The 25,203-nt window shown below is 46.1% G+C and overlaps 1 protein-coding gene across 5 annotated transcripts; it reads right to left on the reverse strand.

Moving 5' to 3' along the window:
* Positions 1 to 345: 345 nt before the first annotated feature.
* DDI2 (DNA damage inducible 1 homolog 2) lies at positions 346 to 24,524 on the reverse strand. Of its 5 annotated transcripts, XM_030016595.1 has the most exons (10): positions 24,330 to 24,524; positions 19,564 to 19,693; positions 18,265 to 18,495; positions 15,745 to 15,871; positions 13,487 to 13,614; positions 12,767 to 12,895; positions 11,882 to 11,985; positions 11,272 to 11,461; positions 6,845 to 6,907; positions 6,506 to 6,748 (listed from the first exon to the last, which is right to left on the reverse strand). In XM_030016595.1, exons 1-9 carry the CDS (start codon positions 24,465 to 24,467, stop codon positions 6,891 to 6,893), a joined length of 1,194 nt encoding a protein of 397 aa, XP_029872455.1. In that variant the 5' UTR covers positions 24,468 to 24,524; the 3' UTR covers positions 6,506 to 6,748; positions 6,845 to 6,890. The 5 variants fall into 5 exon arrangements, with proteins under 5 accessions (XP_040979964.1, XP_040979965.1, XP_029872453.1 ...); XM_041124030.1 differs by lacking the exon at positions 6,845 to 6,907 and having other exon boundaries at positions 346 to 6,748; XM_041124031.1 differs by lacking the exons at positions 6,845 to 6,907; positions 24,330 to 24,524 and adding an exon at positions 21,206 to 23,860 and having other exon boundaries at positions 346 to 6,748.
* Positions 24,525 to 25,203: the final 679 nt, after the last annotated feature.

The raw sequence follows: 25,203 nt of genomic DNA on the forward strand, positions 1-25,203 counted from the left end.
GGTTGGAAATGAGGTATTTACACAGGAGACATAAGGAGTGGCTCATTCATTTTTCCAGCAGACAGTGCTGTGGCCACGTGCTATGTTTTGTGTGGTACTCTAATGCTCTTCCGAATTCTGCCTGAAGGATTCAGCAGCCCATCCCCATAGAAGGCGAATACATTAATTTCTCATGCCTGTTCTCAGGCCCTGTCAGCTGGAATAATTTTAGCCACAGATTTCTACTCGTTATGTTCAAAATGGCAACATTTATGTTAAGGAAATTCTATCGGCTTTGGGAAAAAAGCCAGAGAAGGATTTGATTGCATAGATGCTGACCTCAGAAACGCAGACAGACCAATCAAGCAACATTATGATAAAGTGTTTATTCATTTTTTTTAAATATCAAATTTTTTTACACGTCAATTTTGTTGATAAACAGTCCCCCAATATTAAAAAAAAAAAAAAAAAAATCAAAAAAAGAATCAAGTGTGTATTACTTTGGGCAGAACCACATCCCATTCTCTGATGACACAACCACTCCTCCCTTCAGCCACCTGCAAGGTCAACCGCAGTATGTTCAGCCCAGAAGAGTAAATGACACAAATGCAACCTTTAGGATTCCTGAGTATTAATTCCCTCAAGTTCCTTAAGTGAGTTTGTAAAACTCTTCAGCTAAAAAGCATCAGTCAAAGAGTAACCCAAACCGCTACGCATTTGGATCACGGACTAAGCCTCGTCTACACAGTGCAGGAAGAAATCTCTTGAATGCTGCAGAAGAGAATGATGTACACGAAACCGACCCCATTTCCCAAGCTGACTTCCAAAAGAGGTAGGCAAAAATACCTCTCGATTTCTCCTCTTTGAATTCACGTCAGAGTTCTGGGGAGCCATTTGGCAAGAAGTCCAAGTCTGGTGAAGAAACCTCTAGGATCTGTTCCTCCTTTTATTTGTAAATGGCATAGTGTTTTAAAGAAAACTTATCTGGAAGTTAAGCATTCAGCAAGTACACTTAAATATTGCTACTTTTGAGGAAAGGAGACAGCAAGAGGGAGAGACAAAGACAGAAAGAAGGGAACATATCTAGGAGGGACAAGGTTAACAGTCCTGGAGACCAAGTGTCTACGTAGAAAGTTGAACATACGTAGCAACAAGGCAGAGATTGTCATGATAACGCAGCGTAGCTCAGCTCTGTCCAGCAGCAGGTAAACATGCCAGGAACTGTCACCAGGAAATAATTTCCTCCTCTTGTCAGAATTATCTGTGCCCAGCAGCTTTCAGATGTCAGTATTTCACTAAACGTCACCTCTAAACTCACCCAGAGCCTCATGTACGGAAATAGCAAGAGGCCAAGTAAACTCCTTTAGTATCTTTAAGGAAAAGAATACATCTCGGAAATGAACAGTGAGGTACATGACCACAGTGGCTTCAGGAAACACCCAGAAACAAGCTCTACAGACCCACAAGGGTCCCCACAGGTGCTGGCATCTTTATGAAGCAGCTTCCGAGTGTTGCTTTATTCTCTATAGATGGACTTTTCATAGTGAAATCATTCTGCTAAGCTGATGTGACATTAGTACATTGGAGCAGTGATTAATGAGAAGGGGGAAGAGAAAACAGTGAAAAGCCTTATTTTAGGCCAGGGTACGTGGCTCCTTGGAAACCTGAGCAGCTTTTGGCATTAACTTTATCCCCTGCTAGAGCCAACAAGCTGTAGTGGTCTGCCATCCTGCTTAAATAGAAATATTCCCACTTTGTGGGCCAGGTAAGCACAGAGACCAGTTAAGGGATTGCTAAAGGCTGAGCAAAGGATGTGTGCATACAGCAGAGAGGACACACATGCACATTAAAACAGAAGACAACTTTAAGATGGCGTTTGCTAAATACACTTTCTATTACATTTTGTTTTAACCTTAAATACTCACCACTGCCCCAATTTTCTCCAACATAAATCTTGCTCCTAAAAAACCCCTATTCTCTAATTTAGCAGCACGTAGCCATTCACTCAAAGCAAGGCTCTGAAATTAAGAGATTTAAATCACCAGGCTTGGACCAACTTAATAAAATAGTTTTACAAGTGTTTATCAGTTGGGGGTCAGGCTTTGTTCCTAGCAGTTCAGAGAAAGTTACCCAGGAAATTCTAGCACTACTGATAAATGCTTCAGTACAGCTTTGGCAGAAGGGCAGATTTCAAAAATTATATTGACAAAGAATAAAACTGAGCATTGAAGCAAATTGGCTGATGCTCTAAAGCTTTTATAGCATAACTTCTGTATATGCAGTCTAAGTAAATGTGGCCATAAAACTAGAGCCTTTAACCAGTTTGGTGCAAAGCAGCAGTACTTCGTCTAGCTATTAGCAATTGCTTCTAAAAACATAAAGTGTAAATATGAAAAGGGTATAACATTGAATGGCTAACATCTGATGCTTCAAGAAGCTGGCAGTAGATTGACCTGCAGGCTAAGGGCGCAAATTCAGCTCTCGTGCATCCAAGAGAGCCAACCTGCAGCTGGGACCTGCGTACCAGATGGGGGCTTGCTCCCAGGACCACCTCACTGAGACCTGTGGCATGAATCGGGAGCAGATTCAGCCGTTTAGACTGATGCTCTGGCTCTGAGAGCCTCATTCTTGTTGCTGCTTTTGATAGTGAACCAGATGTAGATGGGAATGGATCTAATATATCTTATTTCCTAAGGCTTCTAAGGGAGAGATCTGATGACACTGTACTCCTGTACCAGCCCAAGCGTTACCCTTTAGTGGGGCCTTTTGCTGATTTGAGGTGGTCATTGCAAGGAGAACATTAAAAAAACACTTCAGCAGGGGTAACTCTTACCACCTGCCCTCTAAAGATCATAAAGCTGTCGTCTTGCCTCAGTAACTCATTTTGAACAGAGCCTCAAGTGAATTACTCGATGCTGCTCCAGCAAGGGGTTCCCAAACAGCCAAGCACTGCTTCCTACATACGCACGGAGCAATGCTTGCTGCCAGCATCACGAGTAGCGGGATATGTGAGCTAAACGTGTCTGGGAGCCCCAGGCCTAGCTGGTACATTCACAGCTCATGCAAAAGCTCCATTCAACAGAGGAATGCCTTAAAGCTCTTCCTTATTCTAAAGGATCTCCTGGCTGCCCGAGCGCCTAAGAAAAATCTGACAACCACCGCTCACTGACATCAGAAACTCCTCCAAGTTCACAGATGAAACGAAATTTGTGTTGTTTTTAAATGCCACCCTGCATGGAGAAAAAGCCTAGCATACATGTAGGCAAATCTGCTAAGCAACAGTGAAAACAAAACACCCGGAACACAGGCCTGAGACAATGGTAACAACAAATGAAAGCCATGAACAAAAACACGTTTCCAGCCACTGCTGACCCATCACTTCAGGTTTAGCTCAAAACAGAAAGTTCAAGATGAACACTTGACACAAAGCCACTTCTGAGATTTGCAAGTGGGACTAAATAAAAGTTCCTACTTAAAATTTGGTATCATGTTTCAGCCACACTTTCCTTCCCCTTCCCCAGCCCCAACAGTGTTCTGTGGCTTTGCAGAGCATCACAAAGTAGTTCATCCCCCAAAAAAAGCATCTGGAAAGGGCTTTCTACAGCACAGCCTCGATGTGAGGAGATGAGTGCTCATCATGCAGGCTACTCACCAGGGACTTCCCAGAAGGCCACGATGGTTATAATGCAGAAGCCATGTCAGTGCATTTGTTTCATAAACCCTACTGGGGAGCCCTCGCTCTTTAAGAGGTATTAAATTAGTACCCCACCAGCCGCTACAGGCTTTCTGCAGTTTGCATTTCCACAGCTGAGAGGCTGATCATCCCCAAATATCCAGAAAAACTAGTGCAAAGCAGATTTCTTCATTCTTCTGATCATACCCCTGCTCGGTGCATAGAGAATGCATCCACTGAAACAGTTCATTCTTCCCCAGGCAGAGGGGGATTAAGAGCCGTAACACATGGTTGGTTGGTTAAAACAATTTCATCATTAAGGTTTTGCCTTAAAGTGGTTGAGCTTGTTCTTTTGTATGAGGGAAACATGATGTGGGCAAGGCTAGGAAAAAAATAAAAGTAAAATATTCCTTTTCCCTTCCCCCCCCCGCTACAATTAATACCAGCACATCTTCAAATAAGTTAAAACATCTCTTAAGTTTTGGTAGCACCAAATTCTATCCCTTCCCTTCTTCTATCCCCACGTTGTAAACTTGAACACACTGGCCCAAGAGCATAAAAGGGTTTGGCAAAAATAGGCATCAGCCTTCCCCGTGCACACACGAAAACGCACACTTCCAAAACCCCCCTCCACCCCTCACTCCTCTTGCAAAGTGTTACACGTCTGTGGGCATCTACATACCTTTAGCAGCTGCCGTAATAGTTTCACCAGCATCACAGATGGACATTGGGTTACAAAGCGCAGGAGAACTAAAACAAATCCACAAAGTCCGTTTGGACAAGCACTGTTTTGTGTCTGCGCCATACCGAACTCAGCGTGCACCTCCTGTCCCGTGCACACGCACACACGGTCAATTCACTTCATAATCTGCTTTGTGCTGGACAGGGCGGTGATCTTAATGGCTTCTGCTTTTTATTCGTAACACTGGAGCTTATTCAATAATTGTACATTTAAATAAAAACATTAATTTTAATCCAGTATGCATAATTAAAAGCTATCCTGTCCACACAATGCTAGGACGTTTTCTTTCTTTTAAAAGGCCAAATCTAACGAGTGAAACAGAAGAGAAAAGTTACTTTGGCTGCAAATAATTAAAAAATCTGGCTCAACATTCTGCTTGTACATTATGGTGTATAGTTTAGATACGTCCTTTAAAAGAAAAGACACCCCAGTCAGCTACCTCTTCCATAGTTATGTAGGAACAACAATACTCTTGGCTAGCAAAATGAGAAGAGCAAGATCTGTGTTTCCATCCGCTTGTTCCAAAGCCTCAAGAGCTTCCCGCATGGTAAAACCAGCGCCGAGGATCCGATCAACATCAGCCGCAGGGAAAGCAGGTGGTGGAGACGCACCTGAGGTAGGTCCAGTATAGCCAGCTGATGGGTTCAGCAGTGGTTCCTCACACCCACCCAACGGCCACGGACCTTCAGGAGCAGAACTGCTGCTTCTCCTAGGTGCTGCTGCGAACAGGCTCCGAGTATCTTGAGGTGCACCTCCATCCAAAGCAGGTGCAGAGGAAATGGACAAGTTTTGCTCCAAAGTCGGACTAGTTGGACTCCAATAACCTTCTGCCAAAACCTCTGCCTGCTCAGAGCCCTGTTGCTGGTCAGATGTCGCTGCAGAATTCACCATGATCAAATCACTCTTACCTGAAAACTTCTGAATCTCTAAAGCACCTTCTCCGAGAACAGACTGCATGTGACTGATAGACCCAGTGCTGATGTTTTCTATGCCAGAATCACAAGGCTGTTGCCCCTCTGCTCTTCCACCTTCAGACCTCACCTCATAGAAGGAACAACTCTGTTCCTGGCTGGCTGGATCTGAACCTTTCTGTTCATCTTCAGAAAGCTCCTTCTGCTGTGCTGCTGGCTCTTTGTGAACCATTTCCAGCTGAGAGACTTCTTCAGAGGCAAGGACTTTACATTCTCCTTTCCGACTGATAATCAAGAGTTTGTGAAGCTCTTTCAAGGCTGATGCTAAAGAGAAACATGGCTCTTCTGAAGGTCTTCCTGGATCTGTGTCCAGCTGATGGATGCTGGAGGGGGAAGAGCTGTCTTCAGCCGCCAAATTAGACAACTTGTTATACTTTGCAGGAATTTCACTAGTGCTTTCAGACTGCGGGACATCACCGATGGAAAGCGGATCACTCAAGGAGGATGCAGACTTCAGTGACTCCACCTCCATGGAAAAGGCATCCACGTTCAGGTCAGATACACTTCTGTTCTCAGCCTGCCGCTTCTGCTCGCTTGCTGAGCTGTGCGCTTCAGCTACAGACTGCTCAACTACATCTATTTCCATGAAGGGTTCCGTATGCATACAGCTACAGGAGGCTGACACTTGGATACTCCCTTCTGGACAGGAATGACCTGCTTTCTCCTGTCCATCTCCTCTTGTTTCCGTAGGAGGATTTTCTGGCTGGCTGGCTTCTTCCACAACAGGTTTCTGAACCCCACCAACATGGCAAGGAGGTTCTGGGTCAGTTGTCTCAATTTGCTCCTCCAGATGTTCCTTTTCTGGTTCTTTGCACATCTGATGGTCTATGGGAAGCTCACGCCTTTGCTCCTGTTCCACCTGTTCTGAAGACAGACATACATCTTTATTTTGCCCGTGCTTAGCAGCAGTGTCAGCCAAACTATTTTCTTTTGTCACTTCCAAAAGGCGTTCCTGACCACGGTCTTGTTCTTTAGCGTTACATTCCTTTAGACTGTCAGCAATAAAGGTTTCTTTGAGTGTCTTCTGTGAAAGGCAAGCTGGATTGCAACAGGTTACCTCCCCGGTCTGGGGAGAAGGGTCGTTATTTGCCAAGGAAGCGTTACTGGAAAGATGCTGTAATAAGAGAGGATGTTCTTCTTCTGGGGTTATCTGGCATTCAGTTGAAGACTCAAAAGACTTGACGGCTCTAGGATCAATGGGCTCTGCAAGGCTAGATTTGGATGAGCAAATTGAAGCAGGGGCAGAGACAGAACGATCAAGTAATTGATTTGTGGGATTACAGATCTTGGAATTTAGTCCTGAAGACTGGACTGGATTTTGAAACCCATCAGAAGCTGGTAATGAGGGCATTTCCAGTGAGGTAGTTTCTTTGTCACTATTCTCTAACAGAAGACAGAAAGAAAGAAGTAGTTAGGACACAGGAGAACCACTGTTTCCACTGTAGTAGCAAAAACTTACAAACCAATGGCTATAAATACCTGGTCTGTGGCCCACTCCAGCTGCAGTAAACACACACTACATGCATCAAGGCTTCTGACGTTCTGTTTGGATTAGGAAACAAACACACCAAACTTGTGTTAGCATTCAGAGCACACCACATGCATGGTTATAGTCCTGCGACCTCGCAGCTCCCCTCCCGACTGTCCATCAAGACAGCGTGCAAGCAGCAGGAGCTCCTCATGTTCACTGCCTTCCAGAAGGTGTTCTCCCTGGGAACTTCGTTACGTCAAGTCAAAAATAACTCTGCTGGAGAACAATTTAAAGGCTGTTCTGTACTATCTACGCTGCAGAGTGGTCCGTGGGTGATACTACACACTTGATAAAATATACGCAGCACAAGGCACATGTCTAGCACCATACTGGTTTGTTCCATGTAAGGCTGAAGATACTCAGGAGGCACGTTTCAGGGAAATGAGAACTGAGATGGCAACACAATTCTTGGACTGTGCTCCCAGCAGTGCCATCACAAGCAAGAGAAGGTGAGCAAACACCAGCTTGCTGCAAAAGGGAAGCATAAAGATCCTAGTGTGAAAGGCAGAAATCTCCAAAAGGAACTGGGAAGAGCAAAGCAAAGGAAGAGACAGCCAGAAGTCAAACCCAGCTCACTGTTTCCTTCTCCACACAGAGAACAGATGAATTGCAGATCTCTATCAGTAGCACCAAACACTGGCTCTAGTTATCAGGAGAGATTAAATAAGTGAACTTATCTTGCTAATAGTCTAATCTTGCTAATGTATCAGCTCTCACGCTCTCCTTAAATCACTAACATGACCTTTTACTGTAAGAGTGCCTCTTCTTCCATTAAAGCCCTAGTCTGTCCAGTGTCAGTTATCCAGATTTTGTGCTGCATGATTTGTTGCATTAGTTCCCTTTTTCCCTTCACAGAGGCCTCCAAACTCAGTAGTCTTAAACATATACCACTGTTCTACCTTAAGTCTTTCTCTTTTTACAGATACCCAGGTGTACAGGGGGACAGCTAACCATGCTCACATGTACAGCCAGGATTTCCTTTACGTTCCACAACATGGAAGAAATCTGCCTTTTTCACCTCAGCTACTTGTTTCTTTTATTCTCCGTTAAATAAAAATGGTGCACTACATGCTGCGATAGCGCGCCTCTGATACACTTTGGTATAAAATACAGCAGCTGTTGCGCAGAGCAATCCCTTCTGTTCGCTGCACATCTGGTCTTAATGCAGCTACAACAACTTGGTAAAAGCCAGAATTATCCTGCAGATTTTCAGACTGCTCATCTTTCCTAAGGGTGGCAGAGAGGCATGTGACACAGGATACGGATGAAAACTGGAGGGATCTTTTTCTATTTCTACACGGTAGGATTACGTTCACACTCTCTGCTCCCAAACCAATCCTTTAGAGAGGAAGCAGAACTGTCTTCGACTCAGTGGATTGGTAGTAAGGGTCTGATCAGTCAAACACATCAGGGATTTGCAGTCATTTAAGCTGGTATTCTGCCAAGCACTCCTCAGGGTCATCCTTCCGAGACCCTTTGTCATCCTCCTCCTGGGGTATCTACAGGAACTGAATCCCAGCCCCATCAAGGATATCGATCCACCTAACACCAAGAACAAACCCTTCTCCACAAAGTGCACCATCAGGGATAAATTCCTCTCTATAATGGGAAAAGCCTGAGTTGCATATGTGGTGGCAGTGCCTTTCTCGTATCGAGGCTGTCTGGATGAAAGCTGTATATGGGGTAAACTACCTGAATACACTTACTCCTAAAGCAACTGTAGTTTTGCTGCCAGTTTTGTAAATCCTCCATAATCACCGAGTTTCCTGGTGGTGGTGGGAAGCACTGCATATTGGCAGAAAAGAGCAAGCTCTCAGACATAAATGAAGCAGACATGGAGGATCTAGATCACAGTAAAACATACCAGAACTCCACTACCACCTCAGCTGCCTTGCTGTAGGTGTTGAAACACCAGCAAGTCAGCTGACAGAAATCACGAGGTTTGCTAAAGTGGGCTTCCGGGGATTAAATAAAGCTCAAGAATAATCCAGGTGCATTCAAAACAAGAACTTTAATAGCCTACAGATGTATGCAGCGATTTCTGTTGTACCATCTACCAGAAGGCAGCAAAAATTCAAGCTGTTATGACAGAACACAAGCCTTGCGGGGAGCTGAGCTTCTTTGGTCCTGCATTACATTCTCTCCCTCTCCAGTTTCCTGTTCTTTTACTTGGTTTTCCTGGTACCATCTAGCAGCAGCTAATAGTTTTGGAAGAGAGGAAGAGGGTATACGTTAATATTCTGACATCTTAGTATATAGCCTGTGCACCAGAGGCTTGCAATATGCCTAAGACTTAGACGCAGTCAACCTAAACAAGACCTCCCTTAGTTTTGTGCACAGGTGTTCTACAAGCATTAAGTGAATACACAAAACGAATTTCCCATTCTCATAGATCTTTTACATTCCTCTCGGGCTCAGCACCAATGGAAAACGGTAGACTGCTGATTAGTCTGAACAAAGCCATGTGGTCTTTAGAATCGTATTGGTACACAAACAGCTTTAAGTCATTTTAGGCACTTTTCATTTTAAAGCACTCGACTAAAATGCTTTTATTGTAAAGATTCACATATTTTGGGCCAAGAGGTTTGCTTTTTATTTGACCCTTTCAGCAGAGAACTAAGTCCAACCAGCTGTGATGTCTGCAAAGTCTCATCTGAAATGGAGAGATACTGCAAAAACCAACCGAAGCTTCATCAGGCTCAAAATTTTAACAGGGAAAGAACTAGTATTTACATCGGCACATTTTCTCTGCCAGGTTATGTGAAGAGACATGAGCCCAAGCTACCAAGTCCAACCTTTAGTGATATCAAAACCTGTTAGGGGCAAGGTCAAATCTATGTTTGTGTTTCTCTCTACTTGCTGCAGCTTCAGTTAATAAGCATTCAGATTTGGCTTTAAAAGTCAAACATGCAAACTGTTTCTTGCTGATTCATTAAAACCAAGCCTTCCTCTCGAGGTCTCTGCATCTCTGGAAAACTTATATTCTTAGAATGGAAGAAAATTGGTCAAAGGGACCAATAAGTGCAGTCCCGTGCTCCCCTTAACGTAAACAACTTAGTTATTTGCAAGTAAGTCACTGCTTACGCTTTGGACTATCAAGCAGCAATTGGGAAGTGTTAAAGAAAAATGTCAGTGCATTACAATTGGTTATATATATATATGGTTAAATCTGGTTATCGCACTTCAATTTTAAATATGGGCATGCTAAGAGTCTTAAAAAATTAGCAATAAAAATGTTGAAGAAATCAACTTTATCAGCTTAAACATGACCCAGCAAAGAGTTTTGCATGTGTCTGGGAGCAGAATCTTACTGCGTGCTTTCAGAGGAAAAATTAGCAGTAAAACTCAAAAGTCTCTACAAAACACTTGCATATAAAATGTTATCTTCCAAAATTTTGGAAAAGGCATAAGGAATACACTTTGTGAGGTATTCACATCTTCACTGTAATAGTGCGGAAAAAAAATAATGAAGCTTTCCTTTAGTCAAAAGTATATGCTTAAGTTAAGGGAGGAGTTAAACAGAAAATCTGAGTTTCAGACAGTTTAGCTGAGCTATGGCTCAGCTTTCAGCTATTTTGGCATCTCCACTTAACTCAGTTTTGCAGCTACCAAAATCTTCCATAGCCCAGTGAGTCTGCATTTGTGCAGCTTATGGGTTCCAGAGGCACAGGGAACAAAACTACAGGGATGGTGAAAATTCTCTTTGCAGATCACATTTAAGGCTGAGGATATACATTAGGATGTGAATTCAGGTGTTTCTTTTGAAATTTGGAGCAACAGTAATCTTCAGCAAGAGAAGTAATTCACCTTCCAAGAGCACAAGCACCATTCTAAGGAAAAAATGCTGAAATAGTACTATTTCTAAAAATTTTTATGAACTTTTGCCCAGAGATTTGTACACTGCTACAGCTCCTCTATTTTTATATGCTGCAGCTATTAAGAACAGGATTTGTGGAAGCCTCTACAAAGCTGTCCTTACATGAGGCTGCTAAAATATCACACAACTGAACCACGTCCCTGACCAGGCACTACAACTCAACCCAGGTGATCGGGTGCCAGAGACAACCGTTTATATCCACACCTTCGAAGGCCAAGAAAACAGAGTGGGTAGGAAGTTGCAATGAGAGCACAAATTAAACAGCAAGCACCCCTGAATGCCTTCATGCAGACAAATTTTGCTGTACAGAAAGGAAGACAGAAGTGCGGTTAGAGGCCATGAGCAAGAATAAAGCCCCTTTCTCTCCACTGTTTACTCGCTGATGCTGCATTAGACTGCGTCTCCTAGGAGTTGAGAAGGGGGACTGCTGACAGACAGCCCGAGGCACAGCAAGAAAACTATGCAGATTCAATATTTCAACTGGGCTCCTCCTGGTACCTGCTTCCTCTACGGACTTCTGTATTGCTTCTGCTAGTTCCTGGTCTGCAATCTCCTCTGGCCGCACATCTTCCCGCCCAGCCCCATAAGCCAGCCGGGCACACTCTGGGAGCTCGCCCTCCGGGAGGAAAGTGGTCTGTGAGCCAGTTGTGCCGATCACTAGTACATTCTTCTTGAGATCAATCGAACACTGTGAAAGAGCATTGAGACATCAGGGGCCTGCGTAAGAGCCAGTCAGTTCCCGGAGAAAAAGGAGACACAAGGTTAAACAATCCATTTCCAATGGGAACAGCTCACAGCAGCTACGCGTGGGCCAAGAGCATCAGCTATAAGCAAAGGGCCCTGTATGACTTCATTTGTAATAAATCATTCAGCTGGAAAGCTCTGAGCATCTCTGATCTGAGCAAAAAAATTCAGGGAGCAGCCAGATATCCTATAGCTATCCATGATGTACATAGTGTATTGTACTTCTTTCATAACTGGCTGGAAGGTAATCCACCATCAACTCTCCCCAGAAAAATCCTAATAAATTCACAGGCAAAGGCATTTACGTTGCACTTAGCACCTAACTTGGAAGAGCCTGTAACTGCTTCAAAAGAGTTTTTGATACCTGATGCCTCTTTAGCATATCCAGTCCTAGAAGCATGTCCATGGGCTGCTCTTCAAGGATTGAGAAGGAGCACGCCAGGAAATCCCCTTCAATCTGGACCTGAGCTGAAAAACAAGGGAGAGAAGTTACCACCTTGCAACACTGCAGCGCAACAAATCTACTTTCTGCTCTTCCATCTCCTGGGAAAAGTCTGCACAAACCTGCTGGGCAAATCTGAAACCAGAGCTCTGACGTACTGTTTTGGTCACAGAAAGTCTAGCCCTGTGCAAGCTGCAGGGACTACCCAGGCCTGCCTTGGTCTCAAGAAGTTAATTATTTTAAAGGCTGACCTGCTCTAGAGCCTTAAGTACTGCTTATCTAACCCTCCAAGCTAGCGGAGCTGCGTACAGCTCATTAGAGCGCAAGCCTAAGAAGCAACAACAGTGAAGAGAATCGATTTTTCAGACAATAAGGACAATCTTCTCTCATCCAGAAAACCTGCACGAGAGCACAGCCAGCCTTCTCTTCCCAAAGGAGTATGAATCACTCCACTATACTGGAACCCTTCCTGAGCAACTCATACTGCCCAACAGTCCCACCCCAAACAGGAAAGATCCTGCTATTTCACATTAGCCCTGTTTTTTGCACCCAGAGTGAACACATCCTGAGCTGAGGACTCTCTCACCTAAAAATGTTAAGGTAATTCCATTAAAAAAGGATTAAATGAGACAGAAGCCAGACTACTGTGCCCGAGACAAACGAACATATTGCAGATGTACTTTTATTTTACTCTGCAGGAGTTTCTAACAATTATAGCATTAAACCAGATACTCCTTGGTGCCAAGATTGCGGGAAATGCAGCCAAACTGCCACTACAGCTGCCCCAAGAAGAATGGCAGTACTCACCTAAGTGCACTCTGCCAATTATTTTCTGCGTCCCTACACCTTTAGCAATGCCAGCCCACCGCCGATCTACCAGTCTCATAATGTTGCACCTTTCAGCACAAGCTTGGCTCATGATGGTCATCTGGGCACCTACCAGCAACAGAATTCATGTTAAATCCTGACAGCCATCACAAATTAAAATTCTCTCCTGGAAGGGCTTAAGATCTTGCACTCAGCAGCCGGGAAACCAACCCGCTTGCATCAGGCAACTGCATCAGGGCATGAAGGCTTCCCGTGAATCCCACTGCGTTGAATTGACTGTATACACACAAATCAGCACTAACAGTAAAGTACGTATTAGTGTAGAGCTGGAATAACCCCAAGTACTTTCGCTTTAAGGCTGTGGATGGGAAGCACTGCATTAAAAGCATGTGAAATCCCCCATCTGTAAACTGAGATAAGGCACACATGTGGCAGTGACCCTTCTGGCATCAGAGCCCCAGAAATTCTCACAGGAGCCTTGATCTGGGGTGTTCAAGGACTCACGTGTGCTGCTTCTCACAAGTTTGCTCTGTTCGCCTTAAACAATGCCCAGGCTGCTTTCAGGTTTTAATTAGGTGCTTCAAAATCCTGTAATGCAGTGCTTTATTACGGAATTTTTGGGAAAAACTTCTGGAGCATTTACAGTCTCCCTCAGTGAAGGAGAGTGCAAAGAAAGAGATGAAAATGGGGGCAATTCACCTGAGTCAACAAAGGCTTTCACAGGATGTCCATTGACTTTGCAGTTAATATACAGCATCACCACCTGGCCAAAACTCTCGGGGGCCTCTTCCATTGCTATCGTCATATTTTCTTCAATGTTTTGTTGCCTGAATTTATCGGAGAAGAGAGAGAAAAATCAGACCTTCCATCAGCCAAACCTTATAAGCATCCCTCCGACTTACAAACAGATCTGGTAATCCCACCCGTTGCAGCTCACCTTACAAACAGCATGTTTAAAGCACAACAAAGACTGCCTCATTAGCTAAACACAGGCTTCTCGGCAGAGGGATTGCTAGTAATGATCTTGGCTTAATCCAGAGACACCAAGTCACTCCCCAGCAGCCATGAAGACTGCTCCTTCCAACACCTTGCCTAACTCGCACTCCAGCTTCTGATGACCTTTTCTTTGCAACAGAAATCTGTCACCACACAGTTAACCTGGAAAACTTGTGAGCAAAAAACCTGCGTATTTATTAGTCACTCTAAAATAAAGCACTGAGGGCACACGATGAAGATGTTGCCAGTAGCTACAATGCTGGAATCCCACACAGGAGCTGAACATTAAAATCCTCCAATGTTTCCCTGGTATCTTTCCTTTTCCAGGCATAGGAAGGGAGGGAGGGGAGCAAAACGGCAGCGAGAACACCACCATGAGCACAAGCCCTCGGTGCAAATTCAAGCCTACAGAAGAAACACTCCTCAGGAAGCCCATCACGGCCCCTACAGTCATCTTGGAAGTGATGGGTATCCGTAGCGACTGCATCCAAAATAGCTTTATCTACCAAAAAGGGAAAAGGGCTTCCAATTTTGATGCCATTTCATTTTTCCTCCTCAGTAGGGGAAGGGAAAAAACCCCAAGCTCCTCTCTTATCCATCTTCTGTACTGTGGTAGCTTTCCCACAACAAGATGGGTAGACATGGCTTCTTGGTGGGGGAGGAAAATGGCTAACGGCATCCAAGACCTGGCTCACTTGGGAGCTAAAGAGCTAAAGTACCCTGCTGCCCTACTGCCAGTCTGTCCCGCTTCATATAGTCGTGAAACAAAGAGCCACACATTGTCCTGCCTTTATTACTTAAGCTTAAATCAGATATGCAGTGGTTAATCTTCAGTTTCAGTTCTCTTGTCAAATCTATTATTCTGTTTTCTCTGTGCTCTCTCCACTGGAAGGACAGAGACGTGTCTCAAAAAATACGATGCTTGCAATAGCTTCCAGTCAATCTTTGGCAGAGCGCATCTAATTAAGCAAGATGTTCAGAGAAACTAAGTGGGGTGTGAAATCTGGGGACTGCTAGATGCCCAGACTGTTCCCTAACAGCTGCACAGCCTTGGGCACATCACCTTTATCTGTCCCCTCATCTATGGAAGAAGGAAAGCGTTCCTGTGCCTCTGAGCAATGTTTTGCTATCTACAAACGTGTATTCTTCTGCATTGCTAAGTTAAGCATTTATCCAGCACCAACACCTTGTCAGTCATAACGCAAGAATGACTGTTACCACAAATGAATTTTGGTTATGACCAGCTATGAGCCTGTATCAGAAAGACATTTCATTATTGGGTAAAAAAAACACCAGTCATGTTCTGACTCAAGGATTTCTGACTAAATTTAAGAAATCAAGCCTCAGCCCAATGCAATTACATTTGGAAGACAGCAAGATGGAGCGAGTGCTAATGAGCAGAACGTATTTCTTTAGAACATCTCTTCTGACAGAAGTGATGTTCAGAGTCTGGAATTCGCCAGAGAGGCAAAACAATTAGCAGTACGTGAAACCAAATCTCAAAGGCAGCTGGGAGAAATGACACCACATTGCTGTGCAGAGAGCTCAGCTTAGAGACTAGCACAGGCCCACCTCTCCAGTTCAAAACACGTCCGAGGCAACCAAGTACCACCTCTCGAGGATCTTGGCTAAGTGCTTTCCACAAGTGCTCTTGCTTCAGAGTGGACCGGCTTAGACAGCTCTGGGACATCACACGCATGGACAGCGGTGCTGCCACCTCGTGATCTGTGCTTAGCTGGATGCATCTAAAGCATGGGGTGCGCCTACATGTCGCTGAATCCCAACCTTCCCACATGCAAAGGTGGCTCAGAGCATGGCCCTGCAAGCAAATGTGTGTCTTAAGGGAAGATCTAAACACACTCCTTGCATCCTCCAAGGAAAAAGCACCATGGATGGAAGCACCCTGTGGAAAAAAGAGCCGTGAAGACCTCCAAAGCCTGCAAGTGACTTTGGTTTGCTACCTTATGTCTTCTTCTATCTTGGCCTGTGCCTCGAGATCAAAAGGGTCAGCTGAATAGAGTCGGATCCTCTCCTGCTCCCGCCGGGCTCGGTCCTGCTGTTGCTCCAGCAACACCCTGGTGAATTTCTCTGCAGTGACATGGAGACACAGAAATGCTTTTTACTGGAAATTACTCTTACAAGTCAAGTTCTGGCACAGCAAACTCTTCTTTTTATGCCAGCATGCTCTCAGGGGTAGACTCAGCAGCACAGGCAAAAAAGGCTTCCTCTGAAGGCAGCAGGGATGGACCTCAAAGGATTGGTGGCAAACTTGGGAACCCACTGAGATGAAAAGCAACTGGACAGAGCCCTTTCTCCTCGTGTCTGCTACCCAAACTCAGCACAATCAAACTCAATTTCTTTGCATGTACATTTTTATATGGAAGAAAAATGGAAAAAAACATGAAGACAACAATATTTAAAACAAAGAGCTGCCATTAAAACAGGAATTCATTCTTCTACTGCAGCAAGAATTGCCTATGCAATACTTCAAAAAAAAAAAAAGCTGCAAGAACAGCAGATAAATGAGACCCAAAGCAGAAATCCAGACTACAGAACCTGCACAATTCAAACAAGAAGCTTGAGTGCACATGTATTTTGAAGAAGCTTCAGACAGAGCTAGAAGCGAGATTTCATAGCTCTCAGTGAGATGCCCCATCTACAAGAACAGCTTGCAAAATCTATCACGTTTTACACTCAGCAATCCCTGGAAAAATAACAGCCTGTAGATCCAGCAAAGAGCAAACACAAAATTGTAAGACATAAAAAGGCTAACAACAAAACTTGCTTTAAACCCAAGCAACATAGGCAAAGACAGAGACATTATAATCCCTGAAGGTGAATACCTACCACTGAAATCAAGAGGTCCTGGGTGGGACACCTGCTTCACAAAGTCTAGCCGCATGTTTTAAGGACACAGATTTTAGATCCCCACTTTTTGGATGGCTTCTGTCTAATTTCTACTGCTTGGATGTGATCACGTACGTTCCCAAAAGGACTTGGCAATAAATTAAGTTCTGTAAACACAGAAGGTTGTGGGTTTGCTTCCAGAAATGCAGTTCCCATGAAGAAGCTCTCTGGCTCAAAGGCTGTTGTTATATATTCAGGAAGGCATTGGGTATTTTCTTGTTTGTTTGTTTTTTTTTTAAATTAGGCTTCTGTACAGCAGGTGCCTTCTAAAGTGCTTGCCGTGCATCCAGCACAGTCATGTGGCATGTATCTATGCATATATTTGGGCATCAGAGCCAGAGCTGAACTGGATCTGTGCCCAAATACTGACACAGTAGCAGTACAGAATGATGAGAGCATAACCAGATCAAACCACTTCCTTCTGACAGCCCACTGCGGCGATTTGGGACTAAAAACGCACGTCTGATTCAAAGTTTAATGTGCACAACAAGACAAGACAGATCAGCGGATAAGCCAGTTCTGGGTGTCTTGGGCTTAACCTCTCATTTTCTGTGCCAAGAGCAGCACATCTTCTCAAGGTGATGGGAAAAACTCCTGCACTACGGACGCAGCACTTACGAGAAGTGTGAAGAAGCTTGAGAGCACAAAGGACACGGTTTTAAGTCTGGATATGAACTAAAGTCAGAATTAAAAAATGAAATAAGCTGACAACATCCATGCAAGTTCCTTTCTAGCTTCCTTTGACCGAGAGAAATCACTAGGATGTAACCTTGAAAGAGGAAAAAAAGTCTTCTGCTAGAAGCTCCTCCTCTTCATTCATTTCCCCAAACTCAACAGGATTTATTTCCTAACTAAACATCTTGCAGAGGTTTAGAAGCACATCTTCTGATGCCCAAAATACCACTCTGTTTTCATCCTGAAAGGACACTAGAGTTCAAAGCTTTCATCACATGAAGAATGAGGGACCAACATCAGCTACTCACCTGCAGAGGAAGTGAAGGACATGACACTAGGCTTCAACTGTGCTCAAAATAAGTGAACACTTTCAAGATTAACAGAAACTTAAACATTTACGACTTATGACATTAGACACTATTTGCTTGTTTCTTTTCCTCTCCCTTTCTGACGTCCACTTCCATAGCAGCTAATCATTATGGACAGAGTTGGTTTTATAGTGTACTGCTCTCTACTGAGGTCTCAGTGGGTTCTGGGATGCAGCAAACACAATACCATTACTGAAAAATGTGCATTCGGAGAGTCTTGGCATAAAAATCGGGAGCTGAACCACTTGTGTTCCCAGAAACTCGACTTATCTGTGCGTCTGATATTTCAAAGTAGGGGATAGAGGATATTAAAGAAGGTAAGCAGGAGAAATACGCCCAACTCGCCAGAAACGGTCTTGTTAGAAGGAGAGGTACTCTGCCTTGGGTACTCCCAACTGGCACCTTTTATCAGCATCATCAATGAGTTGGCAGTGAACATCCCAGCTAGTTAAAAACCTGTAGCTGCCTTTTATTAGAACTGAGCTCAGACAGACTTAAAACCACCTCCCGCAGATTAAAACCCCAACTTACCAAGGTCTCCACTGAGCAACGCTTCCGCCAAGGGTGGATTGCGCTCCTTCAGCAGGGACAGCTCGTGGGGATTCGCAAGCAACATCTCCCGTAGCAGCGCCGGATTGTCCAAACCCTGAGGGAACGAAGGTGCATCGGGAGGTGACGGGCGAAGACGCTGTGCTGGTGGCTGGTGCTGCTGAGTGGATGTCCCAGGAACTGCGATGCTGCTGAAGTCTATCCTCGGCAGACCTTGAGGGAAAAAGAGGTCAGAGGTGTTGGCACTTCACGTTTACAATTCTGCTTGAAAAACACAGTGGAAAAACTGTGGGAAGGATGAGCCGCTCTTAATGCTACAGCATTAGACCGGATTCTGTGAATAGCAATTTGTGTCGGAAGCACGGCCATGTACTCAGGTTACTGGGTTAGGAATGCTAGCATGTCTTTACGTAACTGGTCTAGCCTTCTATCTGGCCCATTTTTTTATCCCTTGAAATGCACTTACTGAATCGCAGACTAGTTATTTCCAGCTTCACAAATGTGAATACCGCACGGAGAGATCGCAAGGCTAAACCCAGTGTCTCTAAGGCACTTCTGAATCTCTCAGATTAAAAAAAAAAAAAGCAGGGGAGAGAAAAAAAAAAAGTAACATTTCTGCAGACCTGCATTGCAGGTACCCATCCTCCAGCTGAGGCAGGAGGATGAAGACCTCAAGCAATGCTCCCACACCCTTCTCAGCCAGCAGTACCTTCTTTTCCAGCAATATTTTATGATGGGGATTTGCTAGGAATTGCTGCAGAAGGCAGGACAGAGGAGCAGGGCTCCACTCAGACGTTATCGGAGGAGTCTTTCACACATATGCACGGTTGCTTAACTGGGTTTGTCAAGACATGGCTTCTCTGGGTATTTGTCACAGCACAGATTCAGAGCATTGATACAGCCTTTTAATGTGTCTGAGCCGCACAGACTGCATATTACTGCGCCATTACTCCAAGTGGGAAGGGAACCAGCGGTCGTATGAAAATTCACACACCTTTACAAAAACTGCTGTTCTGAACCAGTTACCTTTGTTGCTTTCTCTGTATTTCCCAAAAACAGCAGTAAAACAGTATTCGCTTTCTCAGAATTAAAAACCCCATTACATAACAAGCCCTTTAGCCAATTTTAAAAGCCCCCAGCCTCATCCCCAGCTGCCCTCCCTTCCTAAGTATTTTGCCTAGCAAGGTACTAAAGGAGACTGACAAGAGACAGAGTCGGTGTTTGATAAATATTGAGATCTTTGCACGCTCAGAACAGAAGTTAGCACAAATCCTTTCTCACCTGGGAAACGGATGGAGGGCCGTGGCTCTACGGTCTCCTTCTGTCGCAAAATCACCACGTCCCCGTCTTTCAAGCCATAGGAGGCCAAAGATCTGTTGTTGTCAGTTAGAGGCCGCTCTGCATAGACTATCTGTTCATGGAGAGAGTGCAATGAAAAACACCACGCGTGACAAAGCAGACAACATCTTGCTTTTAATTTTGCTTTTTTTAGGAAAGCGTTCCAGTAAATCCTCTGGACACATCTCAAGCTTCAGAAGGGAAGGTGTGCAATTCTCACCACAGGCATGGGCAGGCCCTGCCAAAGCACCTCTACCTCAGGCACAGGAAGACCTCACTCAACCAGTAAGTGGCTGGACAGGAACATGGAGTTGGGCTTACCGAAACCCAGCAATGGTTTCTTGAAACCCAGCATCTTGGAGAAGGGCTGATCTCTCCTAATTAGTGGCCAAGATTATTAAACAAAAGCAAGCCTTACACCAGGGCTGTTTGCCACACATTTCCAAAATCCAATCTCTACGATTACACATGTCACGGACGACTTCTACAGCATTACCTGCCCCCAAGTCAGCACCTATTGACCAAGGACTGACTGCACATGTGCAGGCAGCATCGATCAGGGTAGATCCATGGATGATCCAGTCCCATATCTATGATCTCTGCCTTTTCCCACAACATGGTTCCCCAGAATAACCAGTTTTACAGGGACCTCAACAATTAGCTCAGTGATTTCCAGTTTACTTCAGTGATGAAACTTGAAGGTTCAGCACCCAAAGACACCACTCCCAAGACTGCAGTCAGTCCATGGCAGGGTATTAACTTCTTTTGACCATAAAACACAGTCACATCATTTTCTATTATGATAATCTGACTTAACAAGGGTTCCGCAGATTAAACATAAAAACATATTGAGATAAAAATGACTAATCACCACAGGAACATTTCTATTAACATTAGATCTATAATACCTACAAGATGTCCTAAATTACAGGGAAGCAAGAAAAATAAAACAAAGACATGCTTTACAGGAACAAAAGTTCCCAGAAATGGTATCTGCTAAACTTTAAGGTTTCTGTGCCTCCATCGGAGTGCAACGAGACTATGCAGATGGGTTCAACAACCTCCTACCCCTGGCAGGAGTCCAAAGCATGAAGCACTGGAGAACTCGGCCTAAACCCCTCAGGCATATGATCGAATTTCACGTTTACCACCCTGTCTAGCAAGACCGCGTCTCTCTGGGTCTGGAAAAGGCTGGTTCAGCAGCAACAGGTTTGCCGCAGGTCAGGACTGGCAGAGCCGCGTGGGAGAAGCTTTTGCAGTCCTTGCATGGATGGGCTATGGCTCTACCCGATGCTATCGCAAGTAGCAGATCCAAAAAGAAGATCCAAAAAAACCCCAAACACAATTACTATGCATCTTAAGGTCTGGAAGATGTTACAGACTTTCACTGCTTTACTCCAGCAACTCAGAAATATTACACAGAATCTCGCTAATGCATTCTAACAGTGGAGATGCATCGTCAGCAGTGGTGCCAAAGTAAGATAAGACAGAAAAAGCAAAAATAACAAGAACCACGTACAACAGCAATCAGAGCCATCAGAATTAGAGAAACACACACGATTAGAAACAAGCACGAGCTTCCTACCTTCTCATTAACGACACACTTCACAGCCTCAGCAGTATTGCACCAGACTGGGTCCCTTCCAAAGCAAACACAGGTCCGTTTGCAAGCTATATTAAGGCGTGCGGTCTCTACTCTGATGGTTTGCAAGACGTTACTGGCATAATTAAGGTTAGCTTGTGATGGGAAGAGTCCCAGCACATCCTCTCACGTTACTGGGCGCGTCCCACCCGGCCTAACTCAGTGATGCCGCTGCCCGCAGAGAAAGCAAGCTTGTAATAAATCCCAGCTGCACGTGCAAATCTTAAATGGCAGTTTCCCTGCGTAGACGCTCTGGAAGAGACAAGTTAATCAGTTTAAGTGAGGTTTTACCTCTGTCATCTTGCTGGGAATGGATTTGTGAGCATTCAGCCTTAAACACCTCAGACGATGAATTAAGCGCCTGGCTCTCACTCTACATCCATTATCAGCATGGCTTAATACGCTTTTGACCCATTCTGCTCTGCTGTTAAAACAAACTGATTTAATTTTGCTGCATTTTCATTATCTGGTTTGTAGCATATTTTTGTAGGCTGGCCAGGCACTGGACATGGACTCTTCTGGAGGTGACCTGGGCAGGGATGCAGGCACCGATACTGCACGATGGTTGGATTTTGCATGATGCCATAGGGTAGAACGTCCTCATGGAGCAAGGAACCCCAGTCAAGACTGCTAGATAGCACCAGCAATCGTAAATCAATCCAAACTCAGGACCTGTTAAATCTTCCTGTGCACGGCCACGCACAGCCAAGGACAGGAGATGCATGGCGTGTAAAGAGAAACGAAGGAAATAAACGGTGCTGCCAGAAAAACGCGGTTCTGCTGAGAGCCTCCCTGTCCCCTCTCCGGAAAAGCCACCACCTCGATGCGTGAAGGAAACCGCAGTGAGCTGAATTATTTCCCCTCTCCTCGCCCAGCTCCTCTTATCACCACAGCCTGCCAGCAGCCGTCACCGTTATCTCATGTCGCCCGCCCCGCCTTGCGACCGCAACCATCCCTCGGAAACCTCGCAGCCCCCTGCTCGCCTCCACCCCAAACTGCAGCACCGGGAATTAATTTCATGAAACAGCAGAGAGTAAGACTGGGATTAACCCTCCTCCACATGCAGCCATGGTTTACTCCACCCTGCACAATCATTACTATTAAATTCATCCTCTCTTTTGTGCCAACATGACATCTTTAACACAATGTACGCCTTGGTTACGGAAAAACATCAGTAAACCACCAAGTTTGGTAAATGTAATACTGCCTATTTGTGGAGGATGGTTTAAGCATGCAAAATCCTTCTATGCAACAAGCTGCTTCACTGATAGCTTGTATTCTTATAACTTTCTCCCCACTGAAGGTCCTCAAACTACTTCACAAATGCTGGGCAGAAACAGTAGAGAAAGGAACAATAAGTACACAGCTAGAAAACATGAAAAGAAATGAAGCAAAATGATGCATAAACGGCAGATGGGTGAGCAGAAGGAAAGCAGAGGTGGCTACAAAAAGCACAGCGCTGATCCCTGTTACCTGCAGCTGACATAATCACAAAGCTCCGCAGCAGTTTAATTGCAAAGGCAGGGAACTCCCAGGAAAACATAAGCAGAAAAGTCCGTGACCCCTCATCATCCTAAAATAGACCCAGAGCTGGCGGGTTACTGTGACGCAAGGGGGACAAAGCTGACAACAAGGAGTTCATGCTCCACGCGCCCAGAGATATTGAAGCCACTGTGTGTTTGTGGTGTCCCACGCATAGAGACTGTCCCCATTACTGGCCGCAAATTTGGGTGCCTCGCTGGTGGCTGTGATGGAGACATGGGGTGTTTGCTGGAGTGTAGCAGACAGGAACCTTTATATGAAGTTGTTTCTCTCTTTCTACCTACCAAAAATCAAGTTTTTCCCCTAAAGGAAAATCTACCTCATCTTCATTTTCTACCCCTGCTTTGGAGACTGCTTCCCACTCAAAACCAACCTCTCATCCCAAAATAAAAGGCTCGCCGAAGGCAGAGGTAAAGCAAAACGCCACGGGTGAAGCGTCGGGAACCTGCTCGGTGAGGGAACACGTCCACCTCAAGGGCTGCCAGTTCAGCAGTTCTTCCATCGCTGACTAACATTTGCTTGACTGGAAAAATACTTTATTAATTTACACTTGGAAACGGCTCGGGAAGCAAAAGCGATCCCCACAAAACTCCACAAACTCTGCCAGAGGTGGCCAGCACCCTGAGAAAAGGCGCTGACATTGCCCTGTCCAGCAACGCTTCACCCCTGCTGAAAAACAGGTAGAAATCACACAGGGAAAAAAAAAAAAAAAAAAAAGCAGGACTGAACCCAGAACACTGAGGAAACCCCAGACGGACGGACAGACGGACGAGAGCCGCCCCCACACCACAGCCTGCCTCGTGTTTTGGCATGCTTGCGATGATTGAGCCCCGAATTTGGGCCGGAGGGGGATCTTTGGTGGGGGAAAGCAGGCGGACACAATGTTTGGTCCCCGCACCCATATGGAAAAAAAAAGAGGGAGGAAAAAGCCTCCATCTGCCTTTTCTGCCTCAGACCCGGGCAGGAATTTGATACGGTAAATAAACCCTTTTCTGAACATTTCAGCCTCATTCCCTGTGGTTTGAGGAGACCACGGGCCACCACCTTCCCCGCTTCTCTAGCTCCCATTCCTCCCACTCCAAATCCTTCCCCGTCTAAACATGGAATTCCTCTGAAAACTCAATAAACCCCCCCCTTTTCCCCCTCCCCTTCAGCTCCACCGCGGGAGGAGACCGAGCCTTTCCCGGAGGGACCCCGGTAAGACATCGAGTCATCGGGGACCGGGAGTCCTCTCCGGAGGGGAAAAGGAGGATTTTAAGGGAAAAAACGACGCGTTTCTCCACAAAACCCGAAAGTTCGGCACGGGGAAGGCCAACCGCTCCCCCAAATAACCCCCGAACTCCGTGATCCCGGCGGGGCGGAGGCCCCGGGGGCTGAAGAGGGGACACGGGGACACACACACACACACGCATACAGCCGTTCCCAGCCCAGAGGACCCCCACCCCGGGGGGGGGAGGGGAACGACCGGGCCCTTCGCCGGTCCTCGGGGCGAGGGGGGGGGGGCGGTCGGCGGGCAGGGCCTGACCTGGCTCTCGGCCGCCGGGATACCGGACTCCAGCTCGCAGAGAGCTCGGAAGTTTTGCAGTTCGAAGTCGGCGTCCACCTGGAGGGAGAAGGTAAGCTCACTGCGGTCGCGGCGCAGGCAGAACACGGTGAGCAGCATGGCCGACCCGCCGCTGCCGCCGCCGCCGCCACCACCGGCCCCCGCCGCCGCCAAGTGCCGCCGTCGCCGCCGTCAAGCGCCGCCGTCGCAAAGCGCCCGCCCCGCCGGGTCAGAGACCGGCCGTCAATCAGGGGCGCTCGACCAATCCGTGGGCACCTGGCGGGAGGGGGGGGCGGGGGAAGCGCCCCCCTCTCCCTGCGACGGCACGTGGGAGGGGCCTCTGCCCCGGCGGGGGGGCCCCCCCCACCCCAAATGTTGACACCCCCCCCCGCCCCCATCCCCTTATTCACCCCTTGTATTCATCGCTGGCCGCCAGCGCCCCTCACCCCGCAGCATGGCAGGGACGGAGGAAACCCCAGCGCCATTTCCCCCTCTTCCACCCCAAAACAGCCCCGGCGCACCCCAAAAGCCACTCGCTCTGTCCCCCACCCCTTCGGCTCCTCCGCTGCGCCCTGGTTTTCTTGGGATTGCATCTTCCGGCTGCTTTTTCCTCCCCAGACCCCTCCGTGTGCATTTTGGGGTGCTCCAAGGCCCTCGGTGAGTCCTTAGGGGTGTCCCTGCACCCACCCGTTTGCATTTTGGGGCACAGGGTGGCTTTTGGGGTGCCCTGTCTTCCTCAGTGTGCCTTCGGAGACATCCCGGACTCCTTGGTGTGCTTTTTGGGGCTCCCCAAGCCCCTCTGCACGCCCCAGACTCCCCCCTTTTGTCTCTCGGCGCGCTCCGGCCTCGGCACCAT

Source organism: Aquila chrysaetos, chromosome 6 (assembly GCF_900496995.4).
Source record: "Aquila chrysaetos chrysaetos chromosome 6, bAquChr1.4, whole genome shotgun sequence".
In the NCBI taxonomy this organism is placed as follows: Eukaryota; Metazoa; Chordata; class Aves; order Accipitriformes; family Accipitridae; genus Aquila; species Aquila chrysaetos.